Source organism: Agelaius tricolor, unplaced genomic scaffold (genome assembly GCF_023055355.1).
Source record: "Agelaius tricolor isolate 1412-34295 unplaced genomic scaffold, bAgeTri1.0.p SCAF_66, whole genome shotgun sequence".
NCBI lineage: Eukaryota > Metazoa > Chordata > Aves > Passeriformes > Icteridae > Agelaius > Agelaius tricolor.
Window position 1 is genome coordinate 1,212,604 of NW_027269326.1, and position 26,438 is coordinate 1,239,041.

General features: G+C 64.4%; 3 protein-coding genes across 4 annotated transcripts; all 3 read left to right on the forward strand.

Annotated features, from left to right (window-relative positions):
* Positions 1-164: 164 nt before the first annotated feature.
* Positions 165-10,365, forward strand: HCN3 (hyperpolarization activated cyclic nucleotide gated potassium channel 3). Its single transcript, XM_071456906.1, has 8 exons — positions 165-779; positions 3,203-3,632; positions 3,766-3,927; positions 4,355-4,573; positions 4,972-5,118; positions 5,679-5,919; positions 6,410-6,574; positions 7,072-10,365. Exons 1-8 carry the CDS (start codon positions 469-471, stop codon positions 8,193-8,195), a joined length of 2,799 nt encoding a protein of 932 aa, XP_071313007.1. The 5' UTR covers positions 165-468; the 3' UTR covers positions 8,196-10,365.
* A 2,922-nt stretch (positions 10,366-13,287) lies between these two features.
* FDPS (farnesyl diphosphate synthase) lies at positions 13,288-18,105 on the forward strand. Its single transcript, XM_071456746.1, has 9 exons — positions 13,288-13,530; positions 13,611-13,751; positions 14,321-14,401; positions 14,844-14,966; positions 16,057-16,145; positions 16,361-16,433; positions 16,872-16,949; positions 17,026-17,160; positions 17,779-18,105. The coding sequence occupies exons 1-9, from the start codon at positions 13,393-13,395 to the stop codon at positions 17,977-17,979; spliced, it is 1,059 nt and encodes a 352-aa protein (XP_071312847.1). The 5' UTR covers positions 13,288-13,392; the 3' UTR covers positions 17,980-18,105.
* Positions 18,106-18,189: 84 nt separating this feature from the next.
* On the forward strand, positions 18,190-25,963 carry RUSC1 (RUN and SH3 domain containing 1). 2 transcript variants are annotated; one of them, XM_071456743.1, is made up of 10 exons: positions 18,190-18,334; positions 19,193-20,918; positions 21,336-21,452; positions 21,815-21,891; positions 22,008-22,182; positions 22,587-22,692; positions 22,783-22,829; positions 23,061-24,012; positions 24,290-24,421; positions 25,364-25,963. In XM_071456743.1, the coding sequence occupies exons 2-10, from the start codon at positions 19,268-19,270 to the stop codon at positions 25,530-25,532; spliced, it is 3,426 nt and encodes a 1,141-aa protein (XP_071312844.1). In that variant the 5' UTR covers positions 18,190-18,334; positions 19,193-19,267; the 3' UTR covers positions 25,533-25,963. The 2 variants fall into 2 exon arrangements, with proteins under 2 accessions (XP_071312844.1, XP_071312846.1); XM_071456745.1 differs by lacking the exon at positions 18,190-18,334 and having other exon boundaries at positions 19,142-20,918; positions 25,369-25,527.
* Positions 25,964-26,438: the final 475 nt, after the last annotated feature.

A 26,438-nucleotide genomic window follows, 5' to 3' on the forward strand; every position in this document is an offset into this window, starting at 1 on the left:
CCGCCCGCGATGGGGCGGGGCTAGACAGAAGGGGCGTGGTCCCTCTCGGGTAGCCCCGCCCCTCTCTCCTCGAAGCCCCGCCCCTCTTCGGTCCCGCCGGCGGTACCGGGGCCGGACCGGGGGGCGCGTTCTCCTTCCCGAGGCCCCGCCCGCCAGCCCCGCCCCGCCCCGCCCGCCGCGGGGTCCCGCCGCCGCCGCCGCTCCGGTGCCGCCCGGGCCTTGCCGCTCCCCGCGCCGCCGCTCCGGTGCCACCGGCGCTTCCCTGCTGCCGGCGGCCGCCGCGCCCGCGCCGGAGCGTGCGCAACAGGCGGGCGCCGGCGGAGCTCCGTGAGCGCTCGGTGAGCGAGTGGCCGCGGGCGGCGAGCGAGCGCCCGCCCGCCCGGGGCCGGGCATGTGCGGCGGGGCGACGGGCAGGGCGCCCGGGCAAGGGCGTTTGAAGGAAACGTGAGGCGAGGCGGCGGCGGCGGGATGGAGGCGGCGCCGCGGCGGAGCCCCGAGCCGCGGGAGAAGCCGCCGGTGCTGGACGGGGAGGCAGCGGGGGCGCCCGCGGGGGCGTCGGGCGCGGCCCCGGCCTCGCCGGCGGCGACGGAGCAGATCGTGGCGGAGGGCGAGGCGGCGGCGGCGGGCACGTTCGTGCAGCGGCAGCTCGGGGCGATGCTGCAGCCCGCCGTGAACAAGTTCTCGCTGCGCATGTTCGGCAGCCACCGGGCCGTGGAGATCGAGCGGCAACGGGTGAAGTCGGCGGGCGCCTGGATTATCCATCCCTACAGCGACTTCAGGTGGGACCGGGACCCCGCGACCCCCGCCCCGGCACCGGCACCGACCCCCATCCCGGCGCCGGTCCCCGCTCCGGCTCCGGTGCCCGCCGCCGCTGTCCGTGGTGCTGAGCGCGGCCCCGCCGCCCGACACCGTAGGGGCAACAAGTGCCGGTAGCCGGGGCTCCGCACCGGCCCGGGGAGGCGGCTGCCGACCGCCGGAGCCCGGGGCCGCGCTGCCCCAGCCCCTTCCCGTCCGGGATTATCCCGCCCGCACGGACGGCTCTGTCCTGCCCGGCTCCCGCGGCTCCCGCGGCTCCCGGTGCCCGGGGCAGCCCGGCTCCTCCGAGCCGCGGAGCTCCGCTGACCCGGCCCCGGGCGTGCGGAGGCGGAGGCGGGGGATGCTGGGCTTTGCCTGCCCTTAGAGCTCCCCCCGCCCTTCTCGATGCTGTTTTTAATTCCATCAGGAGCCTTCCTCCCCCTGGGACGCGGCTCCCCGCGGCTGGAGCGGGGCCGCTTACCCAGCGAGGAGCCGGGCCCGGCTCTCGGTGTCACCGGGATCACAGCGGGAGCTCGGGGATGGATGATGTGGGAGGAACTGGGTGTCACGGGGATGTTGAGTCATATAGGGTGGGCTTTCTCCACGGGGAATGGAGCTGCCAGGCAGTCATCTCCCGCAGCAAGCTGTGACATGGACGATGTTCCCAGCCTGGAGAACGCAGCCAGCACCCGCTGGGGGTCCCTGGCACCTGTAGCCATCCCCCCTCACCACTGGGCCCCTGCCACTCGCTGGGTCCCTTGCACCACCCCAGCATGGCACCCAGCCCTGAGAGCCCTTTTCCAGGGAAAGCATCCCAAAGTTTGTGAGCCTGGAGCTCGGCAGGAGCAGTTTCTGCACGCAGCAGCGTGAAGGGAGCTGGCAGGTAGACAGACAGAGGGATTACTCCAGTGTTTATCACATTAGGGAGATACATAAAGGCCATGGAGATCAGGGCCCCAAGTGTTCAGTGTGACACTCAGTGAAGGACAAGGCCTGTCCTAAAGAGCTTAAGCCTAAATCTGAAGTGAGGGCTCCAGGCAGGCTTGGGCAGCTGCAGGGACAGGCAGCTTCCCTGCTCAGCTTCTCAGGGCACAGCATGGAGGTGCAGGAGGCCATTCCTCAGCTGGGTCAGGCCCCTTCTGCCTCATTTCCTTCCCTGGCCCAGCAAATCCTGGCCATTGGCAGGAAGGTGTTAATTTGGGAGAGGCTCCTGACCCTGAGGTGGGTTCCTGGCCCTGGGGTGGTCTCTGGACCTGACCTTGGGGTGGCTCCTTGAGGAGAGGGTGCCTCCCCCTACTCCCCTCAGGCTCTGGTGCTCTCTCTGACGAGCCTCTCACAGCACCAGGACCTCCCTTCCCCTTCCCCTTCCCCTTCCCCTTCCCCTTCCCCTTCCCCTTCCCCTTCCCCAGCTGCAGAGATCCCAGTACCCGTGTCCCACCATGGGTATGGGGTAGGAAATCCCCACAGGCTTCTGCCACCTGCAAAAGCTGGTTTGGACTCACTGGGCACTGAGAGCTGCCCTGAAATCACCTTTGGAGATTTGAGCCTACACCCACAGCCAGGGCTGGGACTAACAGGGGATGCCTGGGGACACCTAAACCTGGGCTTGCTTTCCCAAGGGCCCATGAAGGCTCTGATGGGGGATCCCAAGGCTGGTGGAGAAAGTCGTGATGTGTCTGTGTGAAGAATGAAAACATCCCGGTGGCATTTGCATGTGAACAGGGCTGCTGGGTGTCCTGACATATCCAGCTGCTGCCGGCATCTCTTGGCTTTCCCTCCCTTCCAAACCCTCTGAGCCTGCCCACTCTCAGCCAAGGGAGGTGGATGAGGAGTGCCCTCATCCTGCCCTGTGCATGTGGCACCTCCTGAAGGGCTGGACCCTCCTCCCACCTTCCCCTGGTGCCAGCATGGTCTATCCTTGCTTGGCTGCTGCCTGGCTCACCACAACAGCCTCCCTGATCCTTTTCTGCTGCCCCAGGAGCTCGGCTCTCCGTTTGCATAACCAGCAAAGCTTATCCCAAATCCTGCTAAGCCACCTCGGGTGGTGGCAGGGAGACAGCAGATGACAAGGAGCCTCAGGGGAGCAAAGCCCACATCCTCTCTGAGCTCTCCATGGGGCACGTGGCAGCTTTGGGGTGGGGGCATAGGAGTGAATGCACTGCCCTGCAGTGGAGAGAGAGACAGCCAAGCTCCTGTACCCCCCATTCCCACACAGGGTGACTTTTGCACCCCATTTCTGCTCACACCTGGCCCAGGGTGTTGTTAGTCATGTGTGTGGGCAGGCACGTGTGTGTGTGTCTGCTCAGCACCTGCCTCTCTGCACTGTCAGACCCTAACTTTGATCCTGGTTTATTGTCTAACTGTGTCCTGCCTGTCCCACTCTGGCCCCTGCATTCCCACCCTGCAGGTTTTACTGGGACCTCATCATGCTGCTCCTGATGGTGGGGAATTTGATCATCCTGCCCGTGGGCATCACCTTCTTCAAGGATGAGAACACCCCTCCCTGGATCGTTTTCAACGTGCTTTCGGACACTTTCTTCTTGGCTGACCTGGTGCTGAACTTCCGGACAGGCATCGTGGTGGAGGACAACACGGAGATCATCCTCGACCCTCACACCATCAAAATGAAGTACTTGAAGAGCTGGTTCCTGGTCGACTTCATCTCCTCCATCCCTGTTGACTACATTTTCCTCATTGTTGACCTGGAGACCCAGGTGGATTCTGATGTCTACAAGACGGCGCGGGCGCTGCGCATCGTGCGCTTCACCAAGATCCTGAGCCTGCTGCGCCTGCTGCGCCTCTCGCGCCTCATCCGCTACATCCACCAGTGGGAGGAGGTGAGAACCCCAGGGGGGTCTCCTGCTCAGGGTCCCAGGCCAGGCTGGGGGTCCCCAGCTGGAGGGCAGAGGGCTCCAAGGGCTGTCCTAGGAGGAGAGTTCCTCTGCAGCTCCGCTCCTGCATGTTCTCCAGATCTTCCACATGACGTACGACCTGGCCAGCGCCGTGGTGAGGATCTTCAACCTCATCGGGATGATGCTGCTGCTGTGCCACTGGGATGGCTGCCTCCAGTTCCTGGTGCCCATGCTGCAGGACTTCCCTGAGGACTGCTGGGTCTCCAAGAACCACATGGTGGTGAGTGCCCAGACCGGGGTGATTCCAGCTGGGATCTGCCCTGGTGGGGAGAGGATTTGGTTCCCTGTCTGCCACCCCAAGGCTGGAGCTGCTGGGAGACGTGCTGGTGAGCATTGTCCCCGCGGTCACAGCACTGAGACAGGGCAGAGGGAACCTCTGCATCACCTTCCCATCTCAGCCCAGCTTGCTGGAGCCAGGGAATCCCTTGGGGAGGGAGTAAGACACTGAGGCTCCTGCCTTCTCTCCAGAGCAGGGGCTGGTGCCTGTTTAGGGCTTCACAATCCTCTTCATGGAGGAGAACTCATCCCTTTGGCCTTGGAGGAACCTTGGTCTCTGGACTCCCCAGCTCAGGGAGGTGGGACTGGGGGGGTTCAGCTGCACAGCGCCTTCCACCAAACCCTTCAGCACTACTGTCCCTCACCTGCAGAACGACTCCTGGGGCAAGCAGTACTCACACGCCCTGTTCAAGGCCATGAGCCACATGCTGTGCATCGGCTACGGGCAGCAGGCCCCCGAGGGCATGACCGACGTGTGGCTCACCATGCTCAGCATGATCGTGGGAGCCACCTGCTACGCCATGTTCATCGGCCACGCCACCGCCCTCATCCAGTCCCTGGACTCGTCCCGGCGCCAGTACCAGGAGAAGGTCAGTGGGGTTGGGGAGGGAGGGCCTGGGTACTGGGGAAAGAGTCTGGCACTGCTCCAGAACCAGCTCAGCACAGCTGCCATGCCCTTCTGATTCCACAGGCTGGGATCTTTGGCCTTGCCACTCTCCCTTGGGTTGTTGCAGGTGGAGCTTGGGCTGCCCATTGAGGGTGGGACCATATTGGTGTCCATACTGGGGGTCACTTCTGCACAGTGTGGCCCCACCCTGCCCTCTTCCCTGTGCATCCTGAGTGCGCAGCTGTCCCGTCCTTTGCCCCCTTTGGGTCAGGGCACTGGAGCAGGGGTGTCTGTATCTACACCATTGAGGAGAAGGGACACATCCTGCAGCCGTGCAGGTGGTGCCAGCTGAGCCCCGTGTGACTCCCCTTGTCCCCACAGTACAAGCAAGTGGAGCAGTACATGTCCTTCCACAAGCTGCCTGGGGACACCCGCCAGCGCATCCACGAGTACTACGAGCACCGCTACCAGGGCAAGATGTTTGATGAGGAGAACATCCTGGGGGAGCTCAGTGAGCCACTCAAAGAGGTGAGGGCAGCACTCCCGGGCTGTGAGCTGGAGGGCAGAGGCTGCTGCTGGCAGGGGCCAGGCTCGGTGATGTCCCCACTTTTTGAAAGAGGATGACCCCTGTGTGGGGAGAAATTATGAAAAGGACTCTATAATATCAGAAGGGTAATTAATTATTCTGTTCTGTTCTATTCTATTCTTTATATTATATTATGTTATATTATATTATATTTTATCATATCATATCATATCACATCTAAACTGAATTTGCCAAGTACTCAACTTTGTACACAACTGCTCAATATCTCTTGACTGTCGGCTGACAGTCCCAACATATGTACACACTTGGCCCTGATAGGCCAAGGAAACAAAACACCACCACTCTGGGTAAATAATTTTCATATTGCATTCTACTTTGGCACAACACAGGCACAGCAAACGAGAAGAATTGTTTTTCCTTTCTCTGAGGTTCAGAGAATGTGAAACACAGAAATATTCTTGGGAAGAATTGTGTCTTGCTTTTCTCTGTGAAGTGAAATGTGGCCACACCCGCTGAGCTGCTCCTCATCCTCACCCCACAGGAAATCATCAACTTCAACTGCCGCAACCTGGTGGCCAACATGCCCCTGTTTGCCAACGCTGACCCCAACTTTGTGACAGCCATGCTGACCAAGCTGCGCTTCGAGGTCTTCCAGCCTGGGGACTTCATCATCCGTGAGGGCACCGTGGGCAAAAAGATGTACTTCATCCAGCACGGCGTGGTCAGCATCCTCACCAAGGGCAACAAGGAGACCAAGCTGTCTGATGGCTCCTACTTTGGGGGTGAGGCTGGGCTGGGGGAGCTGGTGGACAGAGTAGGGGCCAAAAGCTGCCCAGGAGCAGCAGAAGCTGGGGCATCCCTGATGTTTCTGCCCGCCCTTCTCCTCTTGTCCAGTGCCAAAGTCTTGGCATCCAGTCAAAGTGCCAAGGTCTCCACGCCAGTTCTGTCTGGCTGGGGCAGGGGGAGCATCCACTGCTGGCCAGGGAGGAGAGGAGGTTAGAGCAGAACATCTGAGCCAGTTTATAGGATACAGGCACAGCTCTGGGAGGGAAACAGGCCAGGCCATCACAGCAGCCACACCTGGGGGTGTCCCCATGGCCTGGAGAGGGAGGAAAATGCCTGGCCAAGGAGAGAGGCTGCGGGGTCTGTCCCTGCCTCTGAGCCGTGCTTTGTGCAGGGTGCTGGGGTGCTGGGCAGTGCTGTTCCTGCTCGCAGGGCCGGCAGGGGGCTGGATGGCTGTGTCACCCTGAGGCCAGCCCCGTGTCCCTGCAGAGATCTGCCTGCTGACGCGGGGCAGGCGCACGGCCAGCGTCAGAGCCGACACCTACTGCCGCCTGTACTCCCTGGCCGTGGACAACTTCAACGAGGTGCTGGAGGAGTACCCCATGATGAGGAGAGCCTTCGAGACCGTGGCCATGGACCGCCTGGACCGCATAGGTGAGGAGGAGGGGCCTCCTGGGCTCAGCACAGCCACCTCTGCAGCCACGCCCAGGGCCCACAGACCCCCAGGCACACAGGTGTGGAGTCACAGAGCTGGGATGAGTGCCCCAGCCCCATGGGTGCCCAGCAATGAGGATGATGGGGAGCATGGGGAAGCAGCCTGCCCTCTCTCTCCCCCCCCAGCAAGATCCATAGGACAGGCTTCCCTGGGGAAATGTAAGTGCACTGCACGGTCCTTGCAGTGTTTGGCAGTGACCAGCTGCTCCTCCTCACCCTTCCTTGCCTGTGGAGGACAAGCAGGACCCCAGCCCCCAGTCCCTTTGGAGTCAGGACTCTCCTGTTTGGTCCCTGCTGCTTCCACTGCTCTAATCTAGGCCCTTCCCCTGGAACGCTGGTGAGGTTTTATTGTCCCTTCCCCAGTGCCACCCTGCCCTCCACACTGTCCCCAAGAACCCACGGTCCCAGTGTCGGTGACACTCCTGCCTCCCCTCCAGGGAAGAAGAACTCCATCCTGCTCCGCAAGCGAGCCGAGCACAGCTCGGGGCCCCTCAACACCGAGATGATCCAGCAGATCGTGAAGCACGACCAGGACATGGCCCACAACATCCAGGACCTGCAGCAGATGGCGATGGGCCGGGAGCTGAGCGGCAAGCCGGTGATTTGGGAGCCGCTGGTGCACGCACCCCTGCAAACAGCCGCCGCCACCACCAACGTGGCCATCGCGCTGACCCACCAGCACAGCCTGCAGGCTCACATCTTCCTGCCGCCCTCCTCCATCTCCAGCCCGCTCTCTCCCGAAGCCACGCTGCTCACCAAGCCCGTGCGCCGCTCCCAGCCCAGCCTGGGCGGCTCCCGGCCCTCCTCGGTGAGCTCGCCCTCCGGGGCTCAGTCCCACCTGCAGACGCCGGCCGCAGGTTCGCCTTCCTCGCCCATGCTCCAGTCCCAGGTACCGCTGGAGAGCGCGGGGGCCCAGAGACCCAGCTCGGGGGCGCAGCCCCTGCCCCGCACGGCGCAGAGGGCGGAGATGCCAGCGGGGGCCAAGCAGCCCCCGGCCGGTCCCCAGCCCCAGCTCTCCCGGTCCCGCGGCGCCTCGGTCTCCACCTCGCTGCTGCAGCAAGCGGCGGGCGCTGCGTCCCCCAGCTCCGAGCAGGCGCTGCCGCCGGGGAGAACGCTCCACTACAGCCTGTCCCGAGCCACCGGCTCGCACATCTCGCTCCTGATGCATCCCCAGCAGCTGGTGAAGCACAGGAGCATCCAGGGGCTGCCGGTGGGGCGGCTCACCCAGGATGTCCGGCTCCTCTCCGCCTCCCAGCCCTCCCTTCCCAACAAAGTGGCCCAGCAAGCCGACGGGAGCTCCTTGAAGCAGGGCAGGAAATCTGCAGGGAACCTGGCCCGCAGGTCCTCGCCCTCGGTAGCCGGACTGCTGGCCAAGCCGTGCTCGGGGATGCCCGCACACTCGCAGCAGATGCCCTCGGGATCGCTGGCTCAGCCCGGCCGCTCCACGCCGCAGTCCCCGGGCCCCGCGTCCCGGCAGGCAGCCGGTCCCTCCCGCAAGGGCTCCGTGGCCTTCAGCCCCGAGGTGGAAACGGCGAAGCCCAAACTCCCGTCCAACATGTGAGTCCTGGCGGCGGCCGCACGGGCAGGAGGGAGCCGGGCGTGCCGGCGGCAGAGGAGGCAGGAGAAGCAGAGCACCAGCCCCGCCGTGTCGGAGGGAAAATGAGGTGAGAGGCACCAGCCGGGGCCATGGAGGGGCTGTTTCAGGCACGGGGACACGGCAGGGATGGGCATGGGCCCAGCTGGATGAGGAGGGGGCTCTGCTGACTGCCCCAAGGGGGTCACCCTGCCCGGGCTCTCCCCCTCCTTGCTCATCACCATCTGTGAGTTCTGCCCTCCTGCCGGAGGCATAGGACAGGTCAGAGCCCTTGCCCAAACTCTGGCCTCTCTGGGGAGCTCAGATCCCCATAACTGCCCCTCGGGGGCTGGGCCCCCCACGCTCTGTGCCGTGTGTCCCACAGCCTGGCCTCGGGGCAGGCTGACAATGGCAGCTCCTCCAGCTTGTCCTCTGTCACAGCAGGGGCTGCCCGATGCCCACCTCGGTCCCCAGACTGCTCTGCCAGCGCCTTTGCCTCCAGGGTGAGGAGGCAGAGGCACCCCCTGGGTCCTCTGCCCGGGTGGAGGGAGGAGGCTGCAGCCCATGGCAGGGGCGTGGGGGCCCAGGGTCAGCACTTCCCCTTCCCAGAGTGCCAGGACTTCCTGGGGGTCCTGGGCAGGGCTCCCCTGGTGTGACGAGTGCCAAGGGCCAACGCTGGGGGGCCGAGGAGCAGCCCCCCAGTCCCTCTGCCCTGCTTGTGGGACCGTTTTGCCTCAGAGGTGCTGAGTGCCAGGGAGGTTGGGATGTGCTGCTGGGCAGGGCTCTGCCCCACAGCCGGGCACTGCCCCTCCACGTGCCCCCATGGGGGCAGCCTGGGGGGATTCTGCTGCCTGCAGCTCCAGGAGGATGCTCAGAGGGTCAGTCCAAGGGGAACCCTCTGTGGCTCCAGGAGGATGCTCAGAGGGTCAGTCCAAGGGGAACCCTCTGTGGCTCCAAGAGGATGCTCAGAGGGTCAGTCCAAGGGAACCCTTCTGTGGCTCCAGGAGGATGCTCAGAGGGTCAGTCCAAGGGAACCCTCTGTGGCTCCAAGAGGATGCTCAGAGGGTCACCTGCAGGGCCCCCACTGCCTGTGGCTGCAGGAGGATGCTCAGCCCGGGCTCTGCTCCCCTGCCCTGCCCTGCAGTCCCATTTCCAGGTCCCCTGGAGATGCCAGTCACCGGTGCCACAGGAGCAAAAGGCTGTCACAAAGAGATGCCAATCCCGGGCAGCGCCTGGGTGACGTGTGGGGCTGTGGGGTCACCCCCCGTCCAACAGGAGCCCGGGGTCCCCGCAGATGCCCCCTCCCTCCCCCTCCAGAGACAGTAGTGTGCAATGTGTGTGCGAGTCGTGGCTCTGCCAAGCAGCCGAGCTCTGCTTCCAGTGTCGCTTTGGGCCAACCGTGTTCAGTCCTGGTTAGAGTAGTGTCCCCTCCGTCCCCACCGCGCCGTGCCAGCTGCTTCCCTCTCCCGGAGTCAGGAACCATGGCTTGTCTTCGTGCTCTGGGGCCGAGCGGGGCCCGCCGGACCCCCAGCGCAGCGGGCGAGGTCTCGTTCCCCTCGGTACTTCCCCAAGTGAGGTGTCCCGTTCTCCACCCTCGTGTTTTGGGGCGTCGGGAGCAGTCCGGAGCTCGGGGCTGCTCTGGGAGCACCAGCCCACAGGAATCCCGGCAGGGGATGTCCTGCACTGCCTTTTTTCCATGGATTTCAACCGCCCTCCCCTGCTCACCGCCCCGTCCCGCTCCATCCCCGCGCTCCGTCGGGCGGGGGCTGCAGCGGAGCCGCGCTGCTGTCCCGAGTCCCCGGGCTGTGTTCCCACCGCGTGATGTAGATGTGTTAGCGGCCATCCCAGCGCCCCGCAGAGCGTGCGGGGACAGCACCGAGCTCCCTCCCCACTGTACAGCCCCGTGTCGGGAGCCGGAGCCGCCCTGCGCTCCTGGCGCCGCCGCCGTGGGCACCTCGTGGCCCGGTGCCCACCCCGGGGGAGGCTGCAGGGGCTGGGGGCGCAAGTTTAGCCACCAAAGACCATGATCCTCCACTCTTGCACTCACGGCAGTCCATGTACAGAGCTTGTAGTTTTCATATCGCAGAGAATTTAAGAGCGTTTTTTTATTTTTTGGTCGTTGTACATAATGGATTTAAATAATAAAGAGAGATTCTGAGCTGGTCTAGGGGAAACTCCTTCTGCACCTCCTGCGACCCCACAGCACCGTGCCCGGGGATGGGGCAGGACCGGGGGATGCTGCAGCACCCCGGCTCCAATCCTGGCCTTCTGCAGAGCCGGGAAACCCTCGGGAGCCATCGAGGGGCCTCTCCCCGGCCCCACAGACCAGGGTGGCACGGCAGGAGCCCAAAGGCAACAGGTCCCCTCCCACCCAGCCCGGTCCCTTTCGGCCATGGGCAGATTAATGTTTAATCTTTGGTTATTTTCCCCTTTCCATCTCCGGTGCCTTTATTGCCGGGGGGAGGGGAGGGTTTGATACCGCCTGATTGCAGAGCAGCACTCGAGGCATTAACGCGATTAAATGAAGGTCACACAGCGCAAGGTGGGCCGGGGCACCCGAGCCACGGGCACTGCGGCACCTGGAGCGGCTCCCGGGGCACGGCCGCGCTCTGTCACCGGCCACAGCCCCTGGGCAGGATACGGTGGTGGCAGGACACGGGGACAGACAGGACACGAGGGCTGACAGGACACGGTGGTGGCAGGACACGGTGGTGGCAGGACACGGTGGTGGCAGGACACGGTGGCAACGGGACACGGGGGCTGGCAGGACACGGGCGCTGATGGCCACCCCGCTGTGCCCTGCCCGGTCTCCCCAGCGCAGCCCCGCATTACCGGGGCAGGCCCCGCCCGCAGCCCCCCGTTACCGGGGCATCCCTTACCCGCAGCCCCACGTTACCGGGGCACCCCCTGCCCTCAGCCCCCCGTTACCGGGGCGCCCCCTGCCCTCAGCCCCCCGTTACCGGGGCAGTCCCGGCCTTCAGCCCCCCTTTACCGGGGCAGCCCCTGCCCTCAGCCCCCCGTTACCGGGGCATCCCTTACCCTCAGCCCCCCGTTACCGGGGCAGTCCCGGTGCTGGCGCCCCCCCCGCTCCCCGCAGGAATTAGGCTCCGTGACACACGAAGAGCTCAACGCTGATTAACGGTTTCTCTCTAATTTGATTATTTCAGATTACACCGCAGCCAGCCTGATTAAGGGGGCGCAGGGCAAAAAGGGAATTTTTTGGGAATGAATTCCAGCATGTGTCCTATTCCTATTCCAACACTCTCCCATCCAGTTGGGGTCCATCGGCAGGGCTGGCGGCTCTGGCGGCCGAGGCACGGGGACCACCGGGTCACGGCAGAGCCCCGCTGCCCGCCCGGGGCTGAGGGCAAAGCCCCGGGACACGGGGGCCCCGCAGAGCCCCGGGGATGCTGGCAGAGCCCCCGCCCGTGCCCGGTTCCCGCTCCCCAAGGACACCCGTCCTGGAACCGGAGGCTCTGCCCCGAGCCCCCGCGTCCCGGTGGCGGCGGGAGGGGGATTAGAGGGCACCACGGAGAGATTAATTAACGCGGGTGAGCCGGGATTAGGGGATTCGGGGCGGGCGCCAATCTGCGGGGCGGGGGCCCAGGCAGGAGCTGCGGGCAGCAGCGGGAAGGTGGCACCGCGTGTGCCCGGCCCGGGTCACCCCTGCGGTGTCCCCTCGAGGGCCCGTGGGCAGCGGGACCCCTCCCCGGAACCCGGGAGCTCCCACGGGCACACGGGCGTGCGGTGCAACGCACCCTCCACACCTGTACTGCAGGTGCCCCGTACCTGTGCAGCATCCACACGGTCTGCAGCACATCCCACAGCCGCTCTGTACCCTAAAACTGCTCTGCACCCTATAACAGCACTGCACCCCATAACTGCACCCCACCCCACAGCTGCTCTGTACCCTATAACAGCACTGCACCCCATAACTGCTCTGTACCCACACCTGCACAGCACCCACACGGTCTGCAGCACACCCCACATCCGCCCTGTACCCTAAAACTGCTCTGTACCCTATAACAGCACTGCACCCCATAACTGCACCCCACCCCACAGCCGCTCTGTACCCTATAACAGCACTGCACCCACACAGGCTGCACCACACCCCACATCCGCCCTGTACCCTAAAACTGCTCTGCACCCTATAACTGCAGCACACCCCACAGCCGCTCTGCACCCCATGACTGCTCTGTATCCTGTAATTGCTCTGCACTCCACAGCCCCTCTGCACCCCACAGCCGCTCTGTACCCACATGGTCTGCAGCACACCCCACACCCGCTCTGCTCCCCATGACTGCTCTGCACCCCACAGCCCCTCTGCACCCCATAACTGCTTTGCACCCTACACCTGCTCTGCACTCCATAACTGCTCTGCACCCCATAGCCCCTCTGCACCCCATAACTGCTTTGCACCCCACACCTGCTCTGCACCCCACAACTGCTCTGTACCCCACACCCGCTCTGTATCCTATAACTGCTCTGTACCCCATAACTGTGATGCACCCACACCTGCACAGCATGTCAGCCGCACGACACCCCACACCTGTGCTGCGCCCCACACCTGCGCTGCACCCCACAGTCGCGTGTTATACCACACCTGCACGGAGACACCCGCTCAGCGCCCCAAACCGGCCCTACAACCCCACAGACCGCATGGACCCCCACACCGGCCCCCCATACCCCCGTTCGGCCCCAGTTCCAGCGCACCCCTGTCCCCGTCCGGGTGCCCGCACCCCCATTCCCCGCCCGGTTACCGAACACGCCCCGCCACGCCCTAAAGCCACGCCCTGGAGCCACGCCCTCAATCCCCGCCACGCCCCCGCGCCACGCCGGGCTCTCTCTCCATTCCCGCTCTTCACCAATCACCGGACTCGCTCCCGCCCCCGCCGCGCTTCTATTGGCTCAGCCGCCTTGGGCTCATCCTCGCGCGATGAAACGGGCCAATGGGCGCTGCTGCAGCCGCGTGCCCGCTGGCCCGCCCTCAGGCGCGGGGCACACTGGGAGTTGTAGTCCAGCGGCATCGCTGTAAGCGGCCGCCCCCGCGCTTCGGGACTGCGCGTCCCGGCGTTCCCCGCGCGGTGGGCGGGGCGGGGGCGGGGCCAGAGGCGCCGTGGAGGTCGCGGGCGGCAGCGGCGGGACCGTGAACCGGCACCGTGAACCAGCACCGCGGACCGGCACCATGAGCGGCGATAGCGGGGCGCGGGCAGCGGCCGAGCGCGAGGAGTTCGCCGCCTTCTTCCCGCAGATCGTCCGCGACCTGACGGAGGACATGCTGGGACACCCGGAGGTGGGAGACGCCGTGGCGCGGCTGAAGCAGGTGAGAACGGGGACGGGGCGGCGGCACCGGGGATGGAGGGGGAGTCAGGTCATGGCTGCTCACCTGGCTGCGCTCCGCAGGTGCTGGAGTACAACGCGCCGGGCGGGAAGTGCAACCGGGGGCTGACGGTACTGGCCGCGTTCCGGCGGCTGGCGGGCCCCGAGCGGCAGGACCCGGAGAGCCTCCGCTGCGCCCTGGCCGTGGGCTGGTGCATCGAGCTGGTGAGAACCGGGACCCCCCCAATGGGGATGGAGACCCCAATGGGGATGGAGACCCCCCAGTGGGGACGGGACCCCTCCAGTGGGGGTGGGGACCCCAAAGGGGATGGAACCCCAATGGGGATGGGGAACCAAATGGGGATGGGACACTCCGGGGATGGAACCCTCTGGAGATGGGGGCCCAATGGGGATGGAACCCCTCCAGGGGATGGGACCCCCGTGGATATGGAACCAGCCGGGGATGGGACCCCCCCTGGGCATGGGACCCTCCTGGGGACGAGACCCCCCCCCTAGGGATGAAACGCCCCTGGGGATGGAGAGACCCCAATGGGGATGGGACCCCTGGATATGGGACCCCCCCTTTGGGCATGGGACCCCCGGGGGATGGAACCCTCTGGGCATGGATATGGGACCCCAATGGAGATGGGGACCCCATGGAGATGGAACCCCTCCAGGGGATGGGACCCCAATGGGGATGGGGACCCCCCGAGGGATTGGATCCCTCTGGGCATGGGAACCCCTGGGGATGGGGACCCCCGGGGTTCCCCCATCCCTGACCCAGCCTCTGGCAGTTCCAAGCCTTTTTCCTGGTGGCCGACGACATCATGGACTCGTCCCTGACCCGCCGGGGGCAGCTCTGCTGGTACAAGAAGGTGAGAGCAATCAGGAGAGCCCTGCTCAGGGCTGGGGGTGTCCCCTGGGGGCCAGGAGCCTCTGGGACACCTCCCTGCTTGTCCTGGGGGTCACCAGCCTTTGGGACACCTCCCTGCCTGTCCTGGGGCTCAGGAGCCTCTGGGACACCTCCCTGCCTGTCCTGGGTGTCACCAGGCTTTGGGACACCTCCCTGCCTGTCCTGGGGGCCAGGAGCCTCTGGGACACCTCCCTGCCTGTCCTGGGGGCCAGGAGCCTTTGGGACACCTCCCTGCCTTTCCTGGGGGCCAGGAGCCTCTGGGACACCTCCCTGCCTGTCCTGGGTGTCACCAGGCTTTGGGACACCTCCCTACCTGCCCTGAGGGTCACCAGCCTCTGGGACACCTCCCTGCCTGTCCTGGGGGTCACCAGCCTTTGGGACACCTCCCTGCCTCTCTGCTGCAGGAGGGGATCGGGCTGGATGCCATCAATGATGCTTTTCTGCTGGAGTCCTCGGTGTACAGGCTGCTGAGGAGGTACTGTGGGCAGCAGCCCTTCTACCTGCACCTGCTGGAGCTCTTCCTGCAGGTGAGCCTGGCTCCCCAAACCCTTCCTTGGGGATTTCTTGGGGTCTGGGCCTATTTTCTGATGTGGTCCTGAAATTCCTGGATTGTGTGTGGTGCTGTTTGAGGCTCCCAGGATGAGAATCTTGACTCCATGTTTCAGAAGGCTGACTTATTATTTTATATATATATATAAATAAATTATATATTTATATAATATAAACATAAATATTATGTTAATTATGTAATATAATATATAATGATAATAAATATAATTATATATTTATAGATAAATTGTATAAAAATAAATATATTAAGAGAAAATTATATATTAAAACTATACTAAAAGAATAGAAAAAAGGATTTCAACAAGGACTAGAAAGGAATGATAGCAAAATCTTGTGACTGTTCACAGCCTCAACACAGGTGGCTGTCATTGGTCATCAAGTAAAAACAATTTCACATGCTGGGTAAACAATTCTCTAAATCACATTCCAAAGCAGCAAAACATGGGGAAGCTGAAGCTTCTCAGGAGAAAATATCTTAACAAAAGGATTTTTCATAAAATATGGCTGTGACAGACAGGTCCTGCCTTTAGACCCAATGAGGAGCTGAAACGGGGCTTGGGCTCTGCACTGTGGGGTTGGGACTGTCCTGGAGGGCTGTGGGAATGAATCATGGAATCCCAGACTGGTTTGGGCTGGATGGGACCTTACAGATCATCCCATACTCCCCTGCTATGGAGAGCTGTGTGTGAATGAATCATGGAACCCCAGACTGGTTTGGGCTGGATGGGACCTTAAAGATCATCAAGTTCCACCCCCCTTGCCATGGGGACACCTTCCACTGTCCCAGGCTGCTCCAAGCCCTGTCCAGCCTGGCCCTGGGCACTGCCAGGGATCCAGGGGCAGCCCCAGCTGCTCTGGGCACCTGTGCCAGGGCCTGCCCACCCTCACAGCCAGGAATTCCTCCCAGTACCAATATCACTGATGTATCACAACCATCACCCTGTATCTCGTTCTCCCCATGCAGAACATCCTCCTCCCTGTTTTTTACAACTCCTTTAAACACTGGAAAGCTGCAATGAGGCCACAAATCCTTTCTTTCCTCTCCAGACAGGCTACCAGACCGAGCTGGGACAGGCTCTGGACCTCATCACTGCTCCAGTTTCCCAGGTGGACCTGAGCAGGTTCAGCGAGCAGAGGTACAGGGGGGCAGAACCAGGTCCCCTCCCTGCCCTGCTCAGCCTGGGGCTGGGTTTTGGGGAGCCCTGGGGCTGGGTTTTGGGGAGCCCTGGGGCTGGGTTTTGGGGTGCCCGGGGCTGGGTTTTGGGGTGCCTGGGGCTGGGTTTTGGGGTGCCCTGCAGTCCCTGCCCTGCAGAGGGGGGCCCTGGGGCTCAGCCTGGTTCCTCTGGCACAGGTACAAGGCCATTGTGAAGTACAAGACAGCGTTTTACTCCTTCTACCTGCCCGTGGCTGCAGCCATGTACATGGTGAGTGTGCTGGGGCCTCACCCTCCTGCCAGGCTGGCCAGCAGGGCAGGTCCTGGCAGGCTCAGTCCCCAGGTCCTGGAAGGTTTAGCCCCTGGTGCTGGAAGTCTTTGCTTGATCCCCAGGCCCTGGAAGGCTTTACTTTATGCCCAGGTCCTGGAAGGCTTTGCTTTAGCCCCAGGCCCTGGAAAGCTTTGCTTTAGCCCCAGGCCCTGGAAAGCTTTACTTTATGCCCAGGTCCTGGAAGGCTTTGCTTTGGCCTCAGGTCCTTTAAGGCTTTGCTTTAGCCCCAGATCCTGGAGGGCTTAATGCCCAAGTCCTGGAAGGTTTTACCTTATCCCCAGGTCCTGGAAGGCTTTGCTTTAGCCCCAGGCCCTGGAAGGTTTTACCTTATCCCCAGGTCCTGGAAGGCTTTTTTATCCCTGTTATTCCCTCCCCCAGGCAGGCATTGATGGTAAGGAGGAGCACGAGGATGCCAAAGCCGTCCTGCTGGAGATGGGGGAGTTCTTCCAGATCCAGGTAGGAGGTGTCCCTGCACCCCTGGGTCCTTGCCAGCTGCTGGCTGTGGCACTCAGGCCCTGCCATTGTCCCACAGGACGATTTCCTGGACTGCTACGGGGACCCAGCCCTGACAGGGAAGGTTGGCACCGACATCCAGGACAACAAGTGCAGCTGGCTGGTGGTGCAGTGTCTGCAGAGGGCCACGCCACAGCAGAGGCAGATTCTGGAGGTAAGGCTGGCATCACACACCTGGCAGAGGGGCTGCAGTGCCTGCATGGGCACCTGGAGTGCCTGCATGGGCACCTGAGTGCCAGGATGGGCACCTGAGTGCCAGGGGCTGTCACCTGGCTGGGAGGAGGAGGGTGAGAAGAAAGAAGAGAGTGTTGGGGTGTTGTGTGTGAGGGTCCTGGGAGGAGGGAAGAGGTGAATCTGACTCCATAATTCTTAGAAGGCTGGTTTATTATGTTATGATATGATATTATGTTAGAAGGAATTATATACTAAACAATAAAAAAAGGAATACATCAGAAGGCTAAAAAAAGAATGAATAATAAAAACCTGTGACAGAGCAGAGAGTCTGACACAGCTGGGCTGGGATTGGTCATTGAGTAAAAACAATTCACATGGAACCAATCAAAAATGCACCTGCCACATCCCAAAGCAGCAGAACACAAGGAGAAGCCATCAGATAATATTGTTTTTCTTTTCCTCTGAAGCTTCTCATCTTCCCAAGAGAAAAAATCCTAGCAAACAGATTTTTCATCAAATATCACAGTAACAAAGAGAGAACAAAGCTGCTGCCCCATGGGCTGGCATAGCCCTGACTCACTCCAGGGTTTTTCCTCAGGAGAACTACGGCTCTAAGGAGCCCCAGAAGGTGGCGAAGGTGAAGGAGCTCTACGATGCCCTGGGCTTGCAGGCGGCGTTCCGGGAGTACGAGGAGAGCAGCTACGGGCGGCTGCAGGCGCTGATCGGGAGCCACGCCCGGCGCCTGCCCAGGGACATCTTCCTGGACCTGGCACAGAAGATTTACAAGCGGCAGAAGTGATGGAGGGGCCTGGCAGGGGGCTGGAGCTGCTCCCTGCCCTGGGCGGGGCCGGGGGCGGGTTCGAGAGGGTGCGCGGGGCTGGCCGGGGGGGTTCAGCCATCTGAACAATAAATATAAATTATTGTAGGTGCGTGGCTGCTGTTGTGCGGGGACAGGGCTGGATGGCGGGGAGGGGGATGCCGGGATGTGCCGGGGTGTGCCGCTACCCCTCCGGTGCTTTCCGGGGTGCGGGGATGCCCGGAGCGCCGCCCCCGCCGGCGGCGGGGCGGGACCGGGCGGCTCCCGGCGGGCGGCGGCGGCGGGGCCGCGGCTCCTCCCTCCCTCCCGCAGCCGCATTCGCCGCCGCAGCGCCGAGGTGAGCGGGGGACGGGGAAGGGGATGGAGCCGGGCGGGGGCTGCAGGGGGATGGGGAGGGCCGCGCCCAGCAGGGCCGCTCCTGCTGCCGGGCCGCCGGTGCTCGCCCCGGGGCCGGGGGATGCTCGGGGATGGGGGATGCTCGGGGCTGGGGGATGCTCAGGGCTGGAGGATGCTCGGGGGCTGCTCGGGGCCGGGGGATGCTCGGAGCTGGGGGATGCTCAGGGCCGGAGGATGCTCGGGGGATTCTTGGGGCCGGGGGATGCTCGGGGCCGGGGGATGCTCGGGGTTGGCAGATGCTCAGATGCTCGGAGCCGCCCTCCCGCGCTCGCTGCTGCCCGTTTCCTGCCCGGAGCCTCCAGCAGGTGCCCGGGGCTGGGGCTCCCCCCCGGTAAAGCCGGGCCCGGTGGTGCGGTGCCGGTTCTGCGGCGGTTCCGGCCAAGCCCTGGTCCCTGAGCTCCCCCGGTGCCACCGCCCCCAGACAGGACAGCGTCCCCCCCTGCCCGCCCCGCCTTGACGAGGCTCCAAGGGCGTTTTCTCCTTGACGGCATCCCCGAGATGCTCCCGACCCTCCGGAGGGAATCCAGCCCCGGGCCAGCCGAGCTTCCTGGGCTCGTTCCCAGGCCATGCTCCAGGGACCAGCGGCTGCCTTCAGTCCCTGCCCGGCTGCAGAGTCCCAAGCGTGGCAGGAAGCTGTGGGGCAGCCCCTCCCTCGGGGCACATCCCTTTCTCTAACCCCCAGCCCTTGTGCCAGGCCCTGCTGCAAGGTCACTGCTGTGCCTCTTCCCCCGGCTGTGCCTCTCTCCAGGTTGGTCCTGCCGTGTTCTTCCCTGACCAGGAGGGTGTTTGGTGCTTGCAGGGAGCTGGATGGTGTAGAAGAGAGGAGCTGCTGGCCTTTCCTGGGAGCCCTGGGCACTTCCAGCGAGGCAGCACCATGCTGGCTCCAAAGAAAGGCCTCCTGTGCAACCTCAACCACATCCACCTGCAGCACATCTCCCTGGGGCTGCACCTCTCCCGGCACCCCGAGCTCCAGGATGGCTCCACGGGCGGGGGGGAGCAGACAGGCTGCACCCAGTGCCCGGAGAACCGGGAGCCGGTGGATGCCAATTCCAACAATCCCTCGGTGAAATGTCGCTGCTGTGAGTCCCACGCCCCGGCGCCAGAGACCCTCGGGCTGCAGAACCCCGAGGATTTCCCCTGCCTGCACAGCGGAGACGAGGAGGAGGCGGCTTCCCCTTGTGATCCCCCTTGTGATCTGGCTTCTTCCTCCTCCTCCTCCTCCTCCTCTGTCAGTAGCTGCTCGGATTTCAGCTTGGATGACTCCCCAGTCTCGGTGTACTGCAAGGAGTTCGCCAGAGCAGGGTCCCAGTCCCCTGACAAGCAGCTGAACGTCATTCCCACAGAAAATGCCTGGCATGGAGAGCCCCTGGCTGATAGAGAGCCCCTGGCTGATGGAGAATCTCTGGCTGACGGAGAATCTCTGGCTGATGCAGAGTCTCTGGCTGATAGAGAGCTCCTGGCTGATGGAGAGTCTCTGACTGACCAGCACAGGACGTGCCATGGGAGAGATGCCAACCACAACTCCCCGGTGCCCCCGAGAGCCACCAGGAGCTCTGTGGCCAGCAAGAGCCCGGACAGCCTCTGCAGCAACAACTCGCTCGATTCTCAGTGCGAGGAGCTCTCTCCCAGCACAGCAGCACCGGAGACCTGCACCGACCTAGACCCCAACTGCAACCCCCTCCCCGAGGCCGGTGCCGCGCCCCCAGCGCCGCCGCCCGTGCCGGACCGGAGGGATCCCGGTGTCCCGAGCAGCGCTGCGGAGCCGCGGCCCCGGCCCGGCGGGGTCCCCCCGCCCGTGCCCCCTCGGCCCCGGCGGCGGCTGCAGGTCCTGAACGCGCACAGAGCGGAGCAGCAGCTGGGCCCGGAGCCCAGGGCCGGCCCGGCTGAGCTCTGCAGAGACACGGCCACCAAGACCATCACCTCCTTCCACGAGCTGGCCCAGAGGAGGAAGAGGAACGCGGCTGGACCCACGCCTGCCCAGGCCAGGGTTGACCGCAGTGACTGGCTGATCGTGTTCTCGCCTGACACGGAGCTGCCCCCCACCAGCGAGCTGCTCTCGGGCACGGCGGGCCAGGAGCCAGCCCGGCCCCAGCCCCAGCCCCAGCCCCAGCCGCAGCCCCAGCCCCAGCAGGACGGGCCAGCCAGGCCTCCCGGCCCCAGGCAGAGAGAGGTGACCACGTTCAAGGAGCTGCGGTCCCGCAGCGCCGCCAGGCAGCCCAAGGGCCCGCGGGCAGAGCCGGCCCAGCACCCCCCGGTGCCCCCGGGGCCCGCCCCGGGCTGGGGACCCCCCGCGTCCCTGGGGGGGACACCGGGGCTGGCACACGGCGACAGCCACCAGCCGAGAAGGAGAGCCCGGCCGAGCCTGCAGCCCATCGCGGAGGGGCAGCCCAGGGATGTGGAGAAGGGGGGGCTGCCCCCAGGGGAAAAGGGGCTGGGCACTGCCCCGCTCCGGAGGCTCGGGGCGCCCGGCGGGGACCCCGCGGTGCCACGGGCGGCCCGGAGAGGAGACGAGACCGGCACGGGGGGTGAGTTTGGAGGGGAGTCTGGGGTGAGTCTGGGGTGAGTCTGGGGTGAGTCTGGGGTGAGTTTGGGGTGAATCTGGGGGTGAGTGAGTCTGGCTCCTTCCGGGGTCCTGCCTGGGGGATGCGGGGCCCGGTGCGGGTCCCCGGGCGGTGGGAGCGATCCCGGGGCGCTCCGGGCCGGGCACGGCGCGGTCCGGGGGTGTCCCCGCATGGCCCGGGACGTGCCGGGGCTGTCCCGGTGCCGCTCCGCCCCGCGGCTCCCAGCGCGTTTCCTCCGCCCGGCCCGGCCCCGCCGCCCTTCGCCCCGCGGCTCCATGAGCCGGAGCGAGCCGGGCCCCGCCGCCGGCCCCGCTCCTCCCCCGGGCCCGGGCAGTGCTCCAGCCGCCGCCCCGCCTGACCCCGCTGCCCCGCTCTCTCCAGCCAGGCCCGAGCCGCTCCCCGCCGGAGCCGCCGCCGGAGCCGCCGCTGGAGCCGCCGCTGGAGCCGCCCGGCCCGGCGGGGGAAGAGCGGAGGGGCCCCATGGCGAGCAAGCGAAAGGTTGGGGCAAATCCTCGCCGGAGGAGTGGGACAGAACCGGGCGGGAGGGGAGGAGGGGGCAACGGGACCCGCGGGGTCGGGAGGGTGCGAGGGGCTCGTCCCGGGCCGGGTCGGTGTCCGGGGCATCCGCAGCGCTGGGCTGGGGCAGGGACGCTGCGGGCAGGGACCGGCAGCGCTGCCTGCACCGGGCCCGGCCCTGCCCTCCGCCAGCCGGAGAACGCGGCTGCAGCCGCCACCGCAGGTCCCGGTTCCAGCACAGCACCGTGGGCGCTGCAGGGTCCGGTGGTGTCCGGGGCTGCCCGGTGTGTCCCTCTGAGCTGACCCTCCTCTCCTCCTCCTCTCCTCCTCTCCCTCGTCCCCAGCGCTGCTGGTCGCCGTCAGCTCCGCTGTGGACAAGGTCATCGCCCACTTCAGCACCGCACGGAACCTGGTGCAGAAGGTGAGAGCTGGGTTGGGCTGGGCAGGAAGGATTTTGGGATTCCCTCATCCCTCCCAGCGGAATCAGGGGTGGGTGCTGCCCTTCCCTTCCCTCCCCTCTGCTCGTGCCTCCCTCAGGCCCAGCTGGGGGACAGCCGGCTCAACCCCGATGTGGGCTACCTGCTGCTGCACACCCTGTGCCCTGCGCTCTATGCCTTGGTGGAGGACGGGCTGAAGCCTTTCCAGAAGGATGTGATCACAGGCCAGAGGAAAAACTCCCCCTGGAGCGTGGTGGAAGCCTCGGTGAAGACAGGTGAGGGTGAGGCTGGGGGCATCTCCAGGTGCCTGGAGTGCTGCTGTGCCTTGGGCACTGAGTGTCCGTGCCCTGGCACTGAGTGTCCGTGCCCTATGCACTGTCTGTGCCCTGAGCACTGTCTGTGCCCTGAGCACTGAGTGTCCATGCCCTGGGCAGTGTCCATGCCCTATGCACTGAGTGTCTGTGCCCTGGGCACTGTCCATGCCCTATGCACTGTCTGTGCCCTGGGCACTGAGTGTCCATGCTCTGGGCACTGTCCATGCTCTGGGCACTGTCCATGCCCTGGGCACTGAGTGTCTGTTCCCTATGCACTGAGTGTCCATGCTCTGGGCACTGTCCATGCCCTGGGCACTGAGTGTCCATGCCCTGGGCACTGAGTGTCTGTGCTCTGCCCCCCACAGGCCCCAGCACCCGCTCCCTGCACTCCCTGTGCTGGCACGTGGCCGGGCTGGCCCCACTCAGCAGCAGCAGGCAGAAGTTCCACGCCTTCATCCTCGGCCTTCTGAAGTGAGTGGTGATGGCCCCGCCAGCCTCACTGCCACAGCAGCTTGGAGCTGTCCCAGGGGCTCTAATTTGGGCTCTCTTTGTCTTGTTTAGCATTAAACAGCTGGAGTTGTGGATATCTCACCTGCAGAAGAGCCCAGGTAAGGACACGGTGCCCAGGAGCTCCCTCCCCAAGCCCTCTCAACCTGCCAGGCTGAAAATCCCACTCTGGGCTTGGGATACATCCACTTTCCATGGTGGATCGTTTTCATGGTGCATCTTCAGCACAGAGGGTGCTCTGGCTGACCTGGACAGCCTGGCTGGCCCTTGCTGGGGATGTGACAAGCACAGGGGGCATCCTGCCCCTCCCTCACCTGTCCCTGTCCCCACAGGTGTGATCTCCGTGCTTTACTCACCCACGGCCTTCTTTGCCCTGAGCCAAGGCCCTCTTCCCCACCTTGCTGACGAGCTCCTGCTGCTCATCCAGCCCCTGTCGGTGCTGACTTTCCACCTGGACTTGCTCTTTGAGCACCACCACCTCTCCGTGGACGTCCGGCCCTTGTCCCGCCGGCTGCAGTCCCCGCTGTCCCCTGTCCCTGCTGCTGGGGACAGCCTGGAGGATGAGACCCCCCCCGATGCTCTGGGCAGGGTGGGGGGCACAGGGGGCCGGTCCCAAGCGACCATGGGTGGGTTGGTCCCTGCTCCCCCAGTGGGAGCTGCCCTGCAGCAAACCCTGCAGCAGGTGCTGCGCTGGGGCGACCAGCTCAGCCGCACCTTGCTGGGCTCTGACACCCCCCCGGAGAGCCACGGGGCTCAGGAGGGCGCTGGGGGCCCTGGGGCTGGCCTCAGTGGCTGGTGGGGCCAGCTGAGCCAGAGCTCCAGGATTTACACTGCTCCCAGCAAGGAAAAGTCCCCCTCGGTCTGGTGGACGAAGCTGCGGGCGGGGGAGCCCAGCCCGGGCCAGGCTGGGCAATCCCAAACTTCCCTGAGTGAGCCCAGAGGCACAGAGCTGCAGCTCCTCCAGACCAAAGCTGGCCCTGAACGCTCTGGCCCAAAGCCCAGCAGCAGCACTGACACCTCAGGGACCTCTTCCCCTGAAGATCTCTTCTTGCCCACTGGAACCAGAGTGTTCCCCAAGCTGGATGATCCCACTGCTGGAAAGAACCTCCTGGCTGCTTCCCCAGAGCCTCCTGCCGCCAGGAGCCAGGCAGCACCTTGTGGCCCAGAGATGGCTGATGCTCCCAGTGCTGACAAGGGCAGCTGGCTGGGCTGGCTCTTTGGAGCCACCAACCCCTCGTCCAGGAGCTTCCCCTCCAGCCCTGACACCGCCTCGGCCAGGTCCAGGTGAGACCCAGCTTGGGCAGGCACAGGGGGAAGGGTTTGTGTGTGCTGAGGGGTTCCTGTGTGCTCAGGTGTGCTGAGGAAGGGTTTCTGTGCTGGCCTCGTGGGGATCTTGTAGGGTTTCCCTCGGGATTAATGCACGTCCCAAGCGCTGCTGCCATCGCCTTGGAGCAGCAGGAGCTCCTGGGGAAGGCTCAGTGCTGCTTGGTGGCTCCCAGCTGAGCAGATCAGCAGCAGGAAGGGCTCCCAGGCGAGCTGGTGGCTCCCTTTGCTCTGGCAGGAGGCCGTCCCGCTGGCTGGCCCCCAGCCGCCGTGTCCTGGCCGGGGTGGTGAAGGGTCTGGCGCCGGACAGGAGCCGCGCCCCGGAGCAGCAGCCGGGCAGGACCGAGCCCGCCCTGCCCCCGGCCCGCAGGTGAGGCTGGGCTGGGCTGGGCTGGGCTGGGAGAGGGCAGGGCTGGGGCTGGGCAGGGCTGCGAGGGCTTTTCTGGGTGAGGGAAAGCCGGGGCTGCTCTCAGACACGGCCCGGGGGTCGCACACATCCCTAAAGGGAAAGCCATGACTGCACCCCCAAGGATCCCCTTCTCCTGCTGGGCTGTGGGGGAACCTGAGCCTCTGCCCACCTGGGGTCAGCTGTTTTTCCCAGACGTTTTGGGGACAATTTTTTTGCATTTTCTTGTGTGCTTCGTGGATTCGTGGCAGCTTGTGTGGGGCAAGCACGTGGCAGCTGTGACCTGGCTGTTGGAACAGCTCTGTCCCAGTGGGCAGGGTGGGTGTGTGGCCATCCCAAATGGTGTTTGGCTGCTTCCCTCTTCCCCATCCTCACTGACCCCGATATCCCCACACCCTCTGTGCCATCTCTGATGTCCCCACACCCTCTGTGCCATCTCTGATGTCCCCACACCTCCTGCTCTGCTCGCCCTCCCAGGGGCTGCTTGGCAGGACAGCTCTGCCAGGTACAGACCCCTCCTCAGGGGCCACCTCTGCCTGAGAAAATCCCTGATTCCCCCCAATTCCCACCCCCCAAGGGCTGAGGGAGCCTCTGAGGGTCCTCGGGGTCCCCGGGGAGTCTGAAGTGACATTTGTGGCACAGGGGTGACATTTGTGGCACAAGGGTGACATGTGTGGTGCAGGGGGTGACATTGGTGGTGCAGGGGTGACATTTGTGGCACAAGGGTGACATGTGTGGCACAGGGGTGACATTGGTGGTGCAGGGGGTGACATTGGGGGCACAGGGGGTGACATTTGTGGCACAAGGGTGACATGTGTGGTGCAGGGGGTGACATGTGTGGTGCAGGGGTGACATTGGTGGTGCAGGGGTGACATGTGTGGCACAAGGGTGACATGTGTGGTGCAGGGCAGTCCGGGCACTGTGTGACCACACGGGCACGGCCGACGGGCACCTGAGCTTCCAAAAAGGGGACATCCTGGAGCTTCTCTCCACCGTGGATGAAGACTGGATCCGCTGCTGCCATGGCAACAGCACCGGCCTCGTTCCTGTCGGTTACACATCCCTGATTTTGTGAGGAGGAGGAGGAGGAGGAGGAAGGGACCTGAGGGAGCAGCTGAGCTCTCCGGAGCGGTGCCAGCTCTGGGTGGGGATGTCTCCTGTCACCTCCAGAGCTTCACCGCCTCCGGGGCTGGCGGCTCCCAGGGGACCCTGCCCTGTGCCTGTCACTGCTGCATGAGGTCACCGTCTGCCACCGCGTCCCCCCGGCTCCTCTGCGGCAGCTCGGGGGTCCCTCAGCTGCTGCCCCCCCCGTGCCAGGGCAGGGGCGGCTCCTCTCCCTGCCCCGCGTCGCCTCCGTGCCGTCTGTCTGTCCTGCCACCGCTGCCACCTCCACGAGCCCCGCCGGGGCCCGGGCCGGCCCCCCCAGCACTCTGTAAATAATCGTAACCACTGGAATGAGCTCGTTCCGCCGGGAAAAAGCTGGAAATAAAGGATGTGACTCACGTGTCCACGTGTGGCAATGGGCGCTGGGGCTGGCACTGCCGAGGGGCCGGGCTGGGTGGGATGAGGGGATGCTCCAGCCCGGAGATGCTGGGGCTGTGTGGGTTCTCAGCATCCCGGCTGCCAGCCTGGGAGAGCAGGGAGGCCTCACAGCCCAGCAGAAGGTGCCCACAAGATGCCCAGGCTCCTCCACGGCGTGGGAGAGGCGGCTGCAGCCTCCCAGAGCCAGGAATATCCCTGGAAAAGCTGCTGGGGAGCGGCCGTGGGAGCCGCGCAGCAACTGGGAACAGCCCAGGTCACTGCTTGGGTTATTTATAAAACTTCAAGTGATCTTTTCATAGCCAGAGGATGGCAGCAGGGGCTAAACGGCTCCAAGTTCTCCGTGTTTGTGTCATTGCTTGTGATTTCGTGCCAGAATTTGCATTTCCTGCTGGGCTCCCGGTGAAAGGAAGGTGTGGCCATGCCGGGGAGCGGCCACACG